This window comes from Salvia hispanica, chromosome 3, assembly GCF_023119035.1.
Source record: "Salvia hispanica cultivar TCC Black 2014 chromosome 3, UniMelb_Shisp_WGS_1.0, whole genome shotgun sequence".
NCBI lineage: Eukaryota > Viridiplantae > Streptophyta > Magnoliopsida > Lamiales > Lamiaceae > Salvia > Salvia hispanica.
In genome coordinates, this window is record NC_062967.1 from 42,668,429 (window position 1) to 42,680,794 (window position 12,366).

General features: G+C 31.5%; 2 protein-coding genes across 2 annotated transcripts; both read right to left on the minus strand.

Moving 5' to 3' along the window:
• Positions 1-391: 391 nt before the first annotated feature.
• On the minus strand, positions 392-5,046 carry LOC125216866 (putative disease resistance protein At1g50180). Its single transcript, XM_048118645.1, has 3 exons — positions 3,869-5,046; positions 921-2,701; positions 392-827 (listed from the first exon to the last, which is right to left on the minus strand). The coding sequence occupies exons 1-2, from the start codon at positions 4,863-4,865 to the stop codon at positions 2,289-2,291; spliced, it is 1,410 nt and encodes a 469-aa protein (XP_047974602.1). The 5' UTR covers positions 4,866-5,046; the 3' UTR covers positions 392-827; positions 921-2,288.
• Positions 950-2,233, minus strand: LOC125210232 (putative disease resistance protein At1g59780). The gene has a single exon (XM_048109800.1). The coding sequence runs from the start codon at positions 2,231-2,233 to the stop codon at positions 950-952; it is 1,284 nt and encodes a 427-aa protein (XP_047965757.1).
• Positions 5,047-12,366: the final 7,320 nt, after the last annotated feature.

Genomic DNA, 12,366 nt, shown 5'->3' on the forward strand with positions numbered 1-12,366 from the left:
TATCCTTCGATAAGTTGTGCAAGAAAAATAATTCATAGAATATCATAAGGATATTGGAGTACATAAAAAGATTCCATGTTATACTATTAATAATTCCATAGTCTAGTGCTTTTATTATATATATGCATCAAAGCCATAAAGAAAATACCAAGAAATTGCACAAAAAATGCACCGAACTACAATCATCAAGGAATTATACGTTCTTGTTTATTTGAGATCCCATTATAACATCAATGTTGAAAGAACAAAAAGTCAATAAACATTACTTCATCCATCCACAAAAAGTATATATAACAATGGCAGTATTTGTGGGTCACAAAAAACACATCCAACCAACAAAAGTATATATAAAAATGGCAGTATTTGTGGGTCACAAAAAACACATCCAACCAACAAGAAAACAAAATGGTAGAATATCATGAGGATATATGATACTACAAGACTGGACAAAAGTTGTTATTGCTCAATTGAAATAATACATGGAAAAAACAAGACTCTTTGATTATGGAAAAACAGACCTAATGCTATGTGGTTCGACTCTTATAATATGATCCGGGAAAGAACCACAAAGAAAATCCGGATGAAAATAAATAACCGACTCGATAACAAGACATAAAATAGAGCAGATGCATTGGAGCTGATGTAGGTGGCTCCGGTGTTGGTTCGTGGTGAGTCGGGAGGTGAGCTGAAGATCCTTATTATTAATACGAGAGTACATAAACAAAATCAAGAACGTTTTACTATCAATTGAGCCAATAAATGCGAATAAGTAAGTGTAGAGAGCCTTCACTAGGAATCAAACTTTTGTTGGACCATAAAGTTATCATCTGAAAAAGAAATAGCACAAGGTCAAGTTTGTAAATGGAGTAGCATTTAGTTATATATATGATCAATAGAATGTATGCTCACAAATTGATTACCTTTGCTTCAACCCTCTTTTATCGACCACTTATGGTTCGTAGAGGTCATCCATACAAATGTCCTTCTCGACAAATGATCCATATTTTTCCTCATTTACTGTCTCCGTGAATACTCTTGGCATATTAATGACAGTTATCCGTCGAAGAGTGGTTAATAATTTCAAACCATCTGGAACCTTCTTCAATTCGGGGCACCCCATGATAGCAAAGGAAGTAAGTTTTGGCGTTGCTCCTTCTTCCATTTCCCATTTCTTTAAATCATGCAACTCATACAATCTAAGATGCTTGAGTTGTGGAAATAAGTTTGAAGGGAAAGTTAAAGTTTCTGCTATCTTGACGTTTTTTAAAGTTAGCTCTTGCAACATGGGATAGCTGCCAAACTCCATCACAACTATCATACCCTTGCAATGTTCGAGTTCCAAGCTTACTAAATTCTGACACATCCCTTGTCTGTAGGATGGAAAACTGCCGCTCATATCGCATTTACACATCTGCAAAGTAACCAAGGAAGGAGACATCAACCCATCATTTAAAACCTCCATATATTTCTCCGAACTTAGATCACATCCATTAACACAGAGTCGAGTGTCACGTAATTGGCTGTTTTTGTTGCTCAATACAATTGACATGCTATCCACATCAGAGACTCTAACACGTAGACTCTGCAGACTCACCAATTTGGGAATATCTGCAATGCCACAAGTCTCACTCCTGATCTCTTCTAATATCTCCAACTCTTGTAGCCCATCTAGTCTTAGTTTCTCTCCTCCGATCACTTTCATGTCGTCTTTTAGAAACAAATGCTTTAGTCTTTTCATCTTCCATATCACGTTTGGCAATCTTATAACAACCTTGTATGATACTCGCAAATCTAACGTCTGCAAGTATGGCATGCTGCATACAGATTTTGGTAGCTCTCTCACATTAGAATTCCTCAGACTCAAGTATCTTAAACGAATTAGTTCGCCTACCTCGCTTGGTAACTTTTCCCCTTCAAACCTACTACAGTCTGCCACAAATATCCTCAAGTATTGTGACATCTTAAAGTCAATTGTATTCTCTTTGAAGCAAATGTCTGGTATGTAATAAGACTTTTGGATAAACATAAAAGATCTAAGACCTTTAACTTCCCCCAATCCATCTATACTTGATACCCTCTCGAAGTCAAAACTGATGGCTAATCTGCGTATAGAATTGCCAATGTATGGAGGTATAACTAACCTTGTTCCGAGGGTCAGATATGTAGAAGCATCAATGTGCTTTAGAAACTTTTCTTCTTCAGCTTCAGCTTTAGAAGAGCAGAGATCATGCATCAAATCATGAAGCCCACACTCATCCAACTTGTTAAGTGGAGAGTAGTAACTAGCTTTATGGAGTTGAACCATACACCTCTTCCGTTAGATATCTTTGGGCCACATCTCTTAGAGTCTCGTTAGGTCCTTTATCTTGGTATGAAATGAAGCCCTCCGCCATCCACAATAGATACAATCTCTCTAAATCAATGTTGTGATCCTCGGGAAAACATGCTAAATAGAGGAAGCATGGCTTCAAGTAATAAGGCAAGGCATCATAGCTTAACTCTAGCACCTGTTTTACTCTTTTGTATTCTTCAACACCTTCTCCACGCCTTAAATATAATTCCATGTTCGCATTTACCTTTTTCCATTCTGGTAAATCGTATTCTTTTGGGCGCAAAATCCCTCCAATAACACAAATTGATAGTGGTAACCCTTCACACTTGGATACAATTTCTCTTCCAACATCTTCTAAAGTTTTTAAATCTGTGTCAACCGTCACAATGCAAAAAAAAAATAAAAATAAGATGCAGATATTCAATTTATTCTTAAAAGAAACAAAAGAAAGTAAATAGTGCTCTAGATCAAAGAAAGTAAATAGTGCTCTAGATCAATTTCTAGTTGTGGGCAGCCTTACAACTTTGGAGTAGTACAATTTTCATCAAATTAATATGAATGGAGTGATCTAGATTATATTTATCTCTCTTCCTAACTTAGTGATTCATATCACATCACATTGCTACCTTGTTATATCTTGACTATAGATTTTTTTTTCTTCTATTAAAGAGGGGCGTGTATTTGGATATCATATTGAATTTATGCATAATCCGAAATAATTCTAAAAATATAATCTCATCATAAATTTAATTCCAAAAGTCCAAAATGCTTGTACTTAATCCAACCTGCAACTGACACATTCGAATTATCTTGCAAAATGAAAATTCAAAAATCCGAAGAAGTTAGTTGCAGTAAATTTCATTTAAAAAGGCTCTATATTTCTAATAGAATAACACAAAGAAAACATAAACCAGCCAAAAATAGTTTTATGATCAAATGCATAACTTTAAAAACAGAACTTTATCAGCACAACACTACAAAAAATGTCAGTTTATCGGCGGAATTAGCGACGAAATTTTTTTCGCTATGAATTGGCGATACAACAGAATTTTCCGTCGCTAATTTTTTTTCTTTTTAATTAATGTATTTCCGTCGGTAAAACCATTTATCGACGGGATTCTTAACGATGGTTTGTAGGGACATTTTCCATCGGTAAAACACTCGTCGGTAAATTTTTTTACTGAAAAAGAAAAAATTTAGTGACGGAATATTCCGTCGGTAATTCTGTCGCTAATTCGTAGCGAAAATTTTTCGCCACTAATTCCATCGGTAAACTGACATTTTTTTGTAGTGCAACATGTAAATTTAAATATCAACACAATGATACAAGTATATCAACATAAGACAGTTAATAAAGTTATGTCTTCGCATTGATAATTATAGTATAAAAAATCGAAAGAGTTATACGTTCTGTATTGGAAATTAATTTTACTAAAGTGCGGCACGCCAAACATATTCAGAATAGCTATATTTAGATGGAAAGCTCTAATTACACAATTATAACATCGAAGAAAGAAGAGAGCTTAAACTTCTGACCTGGATATAAATTTGCTACTTTTTGAAGTAAAGCCCAACCTTCATCTTCTGTAAGAAATTTCAACATGTGATGTTCGGATTCTTGATTAGCAATATTCTGAGAGCGAGTGGTGAGAATGACATTACAATTCACCGGAAAAGCTTGCTTTATGATCTCCCAATGAACATCTTCCCATATATCATCTATCACAATCACACATTTCCTCTCCACCAATAAACTATGAATTCTTGTCACCAAATCCTCAACTTCCAAGTCATCGATCTTTGCCTTGCTATCAAGTTGTTTCAAAATCTTTCCGAAAACCGCCTTATGTTCAAACTGTTGGGTGATGCAAACCCATGCTCGGGCATAAGATTGGAGGTCCGTGTGGTTGTAAACCTTTCTGGCAAGAGTAGTTTTTCCGAGACCACCCATCCCATATATCTTTACTACTCGTTTCCTTCTGGAACCATCCTTCACCTTGGAGACCAAAAGCTCGATGTCTTTCTCCATGCCCACAAAATCATGCTCAACCTCATGAGCATACGTCTGTCTCAACAGATGCTGCTGCTCAGCTTCCTGCTTCAAATGAGATGATGAGCCTTGTTGATCCAACTCTGACTTTAACTCTTTAGTGAGGTCGGCCAGGGCAGATATTATGTCACGAGCCTCATTCCCAACCTCGTGGACACTGATGCACTCACACATGATGCAAATGTACCTTTTGAATTTATCCTTGAGGCTCTTCCGCCCTTCCCTTTTGGATTGAACTTCGACCGCATACGTTTCAAGCAGATTCTCAGCTTTCTCCGCCAGATCTCTGAGTTGGGAAATGTAAAGCTTTAGAGATGGAGAATTGCGTCTCTCTCTGTCAGCTCTCATCAACAAGGCATGGATGCTTCTCAGATCTGCTTTGACTTTGTCAACATCACCGCTCACACTAAGGAGAAACTTAGTTTCTTCAACCAGCAAATCACGAAGGGTTTCCAGAAACACATTTGCAACAAATTCTGCCATTCTACTTTTTCTCTCTTTTCTCTCTTCTTTTTTTTGCCCTGCTTTTGATCAATAAATTAGCAATGCCAAGATCCACCACACACTTACGTACAATATGATAATGAAATTGGATTTCTGTATTCCACGTTGTAGGTCCATTGATTCTAGAACGCATACTCCATATCTTGTTCTCATTTATTTGTGATAGCTATAACCACGTTGTGGGAACGCATACTACCTTATCTTTTTCCCAATTATGTTTTAGGGCATCCAATCTATTGAAAACCTTCTTTTTGAAAAATCTCCAATTTCTTACCTTGGACATGATGCCAAACACATTATTATTATTATTATTATTATTATTATTATCATTATTATCATTATTATTATTATTATTATTATTATTATTATTTAGATCTAATCTAAATATCGTATTCCATTTAATTAAACTAGTTAACTAATTTTAAATTAATAATATACAGGCTTGGATTTCCCTAATTTTTCAAAATTGTAAAACAAAAATGGAAACAAATGATAATATAAATTGAAATTTCCTTTATATACAATAAGTAATTAATTTAAATACAAAGTAAAAATACTCTATCATTTGCTTCCACAATTTCATTAAGAGCTTCCTTTAGAATTTCCCACATTTCAAGATGTAGTGTCCCCGTTTTAACTAGGTCAGACTTTTCAATTCTATTACTCCGTCTTATATTAACTAAATCTCGAAGGAGAGGTAAACGAGAAGATATTACTCCTTCCATCCCTCATAATTTGTCACCATTTAATTAAGCACGGGTTTTAAGAAATATAATAGAAAATGGATTGAAAAAGTTAGTGACATGTGAGTCCTACTTTTATATATTAGTTTTATAATAATATGTGAATGAGAATGGATTAATGGAATATGAGGTGCACTACCAAAAATGGTAAAAGTGAAAGGTGATAAATTTTTAGGGATTGACGAAAAAGGAAATAGGTGACAAATTTTTAGGGAGGGAGGAAATATATAATTTGAAGGAGTTTTTACCTTTTCATTAAAAGAAGGTAAAAGAAAGAGAAATATCAAGATAACAAAATCTCAACAGCAAACATATGTCACTACTAGAAAAAAGGGATGTCCTTACACTTTACTTATAACATTTTACCTTTTCATCCCTAGTAACTTAAATAGACACCTTTACATAGGTCTGGTGCTACAAATGGAGGCGTGGCCAGGCATGCACCAACCAAACCGGACCGGCGGTTTGGAACCGTCTGCGGCGGTTCGAACCGGCAGAAGGTTCGGCTGTTCTAGTGAGCCAATTAAGGTTCAATAAAAGCACAAACCGGAATCGGCGGTTCTGAACCATCGATTCAACGGTTAAACCGGCGGTTCAATTATATATATTTTTTTTATATATAAAAATTGATTTGTCCAAATAAATGAATCTAAGAAATTCATAATAGCCCATATATTTGATGGGCTTGTGAATTCTATGAAACCATTCTTGGTTATATCTCTTTTATAGAGACATCCTTGAATGTTTTATGTTAAATTTTCGATGTGGGACAAAATGTGTTGAAGTATTTTCTTTTATAACTACATGTTTAGAACATACATTCTTCTTTTTCCAATGTGGGATACAAAACTTTCTTTTGTCTTCTACTTTTCTTCATTTTTTTTTTACAAATATATATATAAAAAATTATTATTTGAATATATTCTTGATTGATAAAAAAAAATAATTATTGAGAAATATGATTTGTATATAGAAAAATAATTATTTGTATAATAGTTATCATTAGATTTATACAATTTGTATTATAATTATTCTTTTTATGTGTATAATAGTATTTATTAGTTAACATATACATAAATTTAAACATAAGCAAATTGATATCGATAAAGAACTAATGAATAATAGTTCATGTAATAATATTTGTTGTTAAATAATAATAATAATAATAATAATAATAATAATAATAATAATAATAAAAGACAGAGTAATAATATAACAAAGAATGATGTGACATCTAACATATCTAACATATAATAATAAATAATGACTTTTATCCCACATTGAAAGAAAGAGTAACACATCCAAGAATGTGTAACTATAAAAGAGAATAATCTAATACACTTTTTTTTTCAAATTAAAGCCTCAAATCCAACTTTAGTATTGACGTTTTAAAAATCAAAAGGTCAAAGAATTGTTTATTAATTTTTATAAATAAATTATAATCATTATAAATTGTAACTTTTAGTCTTGTTCAAATTTATTATCAATAAAATTGCAATTTTCACCTTATTGTTTGAATTTTATTTATACACATTTTATACATAATTTTATACATAATAAAGACTAAAAAAGACAAAAAAATAAAATAAAATCAATTACCCATACTTAAAGTTAAACCTTTAGATTTTTAAAATATCAATAGTTGAATTGGAATAGAATGTATTGGATTATTCTCTTTTATAGTTACACATTATTGGATGTGTTACCCTTTCTTTCAATGTGAGATACAAGTACTTATTTATAACTATATAATAGATCTCACATCATTCTTTGTCTATATTACTCCTACTACTCTATCTTCTATTATTATAATTAAACAACAAATATTATTACCTGAACTATTATTCATTAGTTTTTTTTATATCTTTATCGATTGCTTATGTTTATAAATTTATGTATATGTTAACTAATAAATACTATTATACATATTAAAAGAATAATTATTATACAAATTGTATAAACCTAATGGTAACTATTATACAAATAAATATTTTTTCTATATAAAAATCATATTTCTCAATAATTATTTATATTTATTTTTATCTATCAAGAATATATTCAAATAATAATTTTGTTTATATATATTATAAAAAAAAATGAAGAAAAGTAGAAGACAAAAGAAAGTTTTGTATCCCACATTGGAAAAAGATGAATGAATGCTCTAAACATGTAGTTATAAAAGAAAATACTTCAACACATTTTGTCCCACATCGAAAGTTTAACATAAAACATTCAAGAATATCTGTATAAAAGAGAAATAACCAAGAATGGTTTCATAGAGTTCAAAAGCAAAAAAAAAAAAAAAAAAAAAAAAAAAAAAAAAAAAAAAAAAAAAAAAAAAATTCAAACTGCAAGAACCGGCGGTTTTTTGAACCGGCACTAGAACCAACGGTTTTTTGAACCGGAACTGGAACCGCCTAGGACCCTGCCGGGCCGGTCAGGTTCATGAAAATGTTGAACCGTGAACCTCCGGTTTTTGAACCGTGTGCACACCTAGGCGTGGGTCTAGGGAAGAGTGAGGCTAGCTCCCAGACCAGTTCAGGCATGCGTCGTCTATGTCTCGGACTGATTCCGAGAATAGTTCTGATCTCCATGAGAGGAGAGAGTGTTCTAATGGTCAAGAGAAAGAAAGGATGAATCTGAAAGCCGTAAACAAGTATGGAAATATATTTATTTCAGTTTTCACAATTAGTTTCACAGAATTATTTGATGAAGCAATATACCGTTTTTGTCTTCATACTGCTGAAAGACCTGTTTTTACAGTTCTCTTAGAGCATCCACAATAGGAAGGACTTTCCCACGGACTAGCACTAGGACGCCACGTGACTAGGACTTCTCACCCCACTGCCACATCACTATGACATCCCACTACACGATAGTGGACTAGTACTAGGACTAGCTGACGCCCTAGCCAATAAAATAAATTAAAAAAATATGATTAATTCATTTTAATTGTTAGTGTTTATCAAATATAAAAAAATGAAGTGCAACGAGTTGTAAATATTGAGTATAAATAAAAAAAAATAAAAAAAAATTAAAAAAAAAATTAAACATATATAAAAAAAATGGGAGGTCCTACCTCTTGTCCGTCGCCAACTTACAATGGTGGACGAGCGCACGGACAAGGAGATGGACTTCCGCCTTTTACGACGGACGACCTCTTGTCCTCCTGCAACATCTATCACCCGCTCGCCGCCCACAATAGTGGACTAGCACACGGACTAGCAGCTAGTCCTAGTCCGCGTGCTAGTCCACTATTGTGGATACTCTCGGGCCATGCCCACATGCATGAACTATTTTCTGTTCTGTGTTGCTTCACTTTATTACACTGCTTTGTTTCCTGTTCTCTAACATATTTTCTTTCCGACCATTTAAAGGGCAAATTCACAAGAAGATATCAGTTGCAGTAGCCCTACTTCAGGCTCAAAATCGAATGCTAATGTTCGGGCCCCACGCTCAGTTTTAGTCGGTGGTGTCTATAAGATGTCTCAAGCAGTGCAACGGTCTGTATCATCTAATGACTGGGATCTTTCTAACTGTACAAACAAGGTTACTGGCGGCCTTGAGGCCAGCAGTCGTAAACGGACCCCCTTCTGCTCGGCCTTCATCTCCTGTTGCCAGTTGGGCTCAGAGGCCACAAAAAGATTTGTCGAACTGCAAGAAGAACTACTTTATTACCAGTTGTTTCTGGAAATGATGAGGACCCTATTATGGAAGCTGCATCATCTGACATGGATTATTCATTTTGAGGTTTTGTTTTTATTAAATTATGCATCTTTTTATAGTTATTATAGTACGATAATTTTTATTGTAGTTAAATTAAAATACCTCAAAAAATGAAAAAAATTAATATTTGATGGCTTGAGCTTGTCCATTATAATGTGAACAAGGTTTTTGGTGGTCTGGCCAAGTTTTGTAGCCTAGGCTAAGTTTTTGTGGCTTGGCCCAGAGCCACGTGCTTAACTATAGTGGATGCTCTCATAAACTTTGGGCCCTTATTCATTGGGCTCACTTAGTGAAGGATTTCTTGTAGTATTTTATCTATAGACTAATGCCTAGAGATTGTATTACTAAAGATTGGACTTTTATTATTTACTAGTTTCACACCCGTGTGATGCACGGTCCATTTTATTTTATTCGCTTTAATTTTAAGTTATTTAATAAACAAAACCAAATAAGTTTTAAACAAAATTAAATCAATTTTGAAATAAAGTAACATGAACACGCATGTTAATTAGAACTTTGTTAGATCTGTATTATAAATAAAGTTATCATATATAAACAAATATATATTTTAATTAATTATAATTATATTATGTTAACAAAGTTAACCTACACTCTGAACATATTTAATAGTAAAACACAATACCAAGAAAAGCTCCTAAGTTTTATTTTACACATATTGAAATATTCAATAATATATTATTATAATATTCCTGCATTACAAAACAAATTAAATGGGTCATGAGAGTTCCAAAAATATCATAAAATATGTAAAAATGATAGTAATGAAACAAATAAACACAATTAAACACTGAAAAGGAAAATTGGCTATTTACTTTAAAATTACTTTATTTCATAAGCTCCTTATTAGTATAAAAAAATAGTTAATTAGTAAAAATTCCAAGCGAACTTCAAGCTAAGAATACGAAATCAATGAATTTAAAGTTGAAATTAACATGCCTAACTTAAATTAGTGATAAATGTTAAAATAGTCAAAACAAATCACAAATTAATTTTGTAAAAAATCAATAAGAATATAACAATATTTTATATCAAGGCATATTATTGAAGCTAAAAATATATAACCTTAAATAAAGAAATAGAAACTAATATAAACTAAATGTTTAATGCTATATTTTTGTTTTTCCTATATCCACGCTAGTTTTTCTTCCTCATGCAGCAGGTTAGATTTTATTTTCGCTTCTTCAACTCTTTAGTATACCATTTCTTGGAGGTGTGATTTTTGTTCTTGAAATAGAAGAGAGTAAAGATTACAAGACATCCAATGATATTTTACACCCTAACCCGCCGTTAAAACTTACATATATAAAAAAAATTTGATTTCTTGTAAGATATAACATAGTAATAGTTATAAGATTTAAAAATATTAAAAAAAAAGAAGAAACTCATAGAGTATATTAAATATAATATACTAAAATTAGTAGGTTTAAAAATATTAAAAAAAAAATTCCTCAAAATTAGTAGATTTAAAGTTATAAGATCAAAATTCTCAGCAACATCAATACATTATTAAAAAGAAAAAAAAAGTGGATAAAGTCATGGGAAATTAAAGGCGACAAAATACATTATTAAAAAGAAAAAAAAAGAGTGGATAAAGTCATGGGAAATTAAAGGCGACATTGTGAATCTAAAATAGCAAAAATCATATTAATAAATCAAAAGAAAAAAACAATTCTCCAATCACAAAAAATTGAAAAAATAGGTGAACTGGGGTTGCAAAACAAACATAATAATACACAAATGGAAAAAAAAAATCCTCAAAACTGATTTCATCTTAAAGCAATATTGACGAAGAGTAAGAAAAATACCTAAAATCAATTCAAATTTATGCAAAACATTCAACTTATTTCATGTTAAACAAATGAAAAAAAGTCATCATATAAAAAACTGATTTCATGTTAAAATAATATTGACAAAGAGTAAGAAAAATACCTAAAATCAATTCAAATTTATGCAAAACATTCAACAAAGAATATTATGAAAAAAGATAGGAATATGAGGATTAAAATCTAGCTAACAACATATTTATAGTGAAAAATAGATGCTCTCCGTAACTTTTCACTTCCTCCATTTATTATGAAAAATGCCTTTTACCTTCCAAATCAAAACTTATAAACGTCTCCTTATAAAAGGCGAGTTTTGGATCATTTTTTAAAATATTTATAAATTGTGGGCCATCAATTTGAATATTTATTAGAGTGAATGATCAATTATCATTATAAGAAAAAAAAAAACGTCTTTTGTGATTCAACATTCAAATTCTACAATTAATATTACGTGTCATTATAGCTTTGACCACTCCAATTTTTGAATTTAATTTTCAATTTTCTAAACTTATAAACTTAAATGTGATAAATAAGTTAGAAAATTGAAAATTAAATTCAAAAATTGGTTAGTGGTCAAAGCTATAATGAGACGTAATATTAATTGTAGAATTTGAATGTTGAATCACAAAAGACGTTTTTTTTTTTCTTATAATGATAATTGATTATTCACTCTAATAAATATTCAAATTGATGGCCCACAATTTATAAATATTTTAAAAGATGGTCCAAAACTCGCCTTTTATATATGTATAAATATGTATAGATATGTGTCATGATAGAAAATTTATTACATTCTTGTCCAATATTTATCAATATTTAAATGCATATCTAAAACTTATAAAAATTCTAAAGCACGTCAAAACTCGCCTTTTATATTAGTATAGATTTAATTTGTCCTACTCAATACAAAATTGAGTCTAATAAATACTAATCCTCAAGGAAAGGAGATTATTAAATTCAAATTATGATTGCACAATCACAACTCAAATCCACACAACAGTTTATCTAGTGCTTTGATGTTATTCTAAGCACTTACTCCCTCCGTCCCAAGAAAAATGATCCCTTCCTTGGATGGCACAGGATTTAATGTACTTTTATTTTGTGTGTTAGGTAGAAAGAGTAAAGTAAGAGAGATAGCATAGAGTAGAGATAAAGAGGTTTCTACTT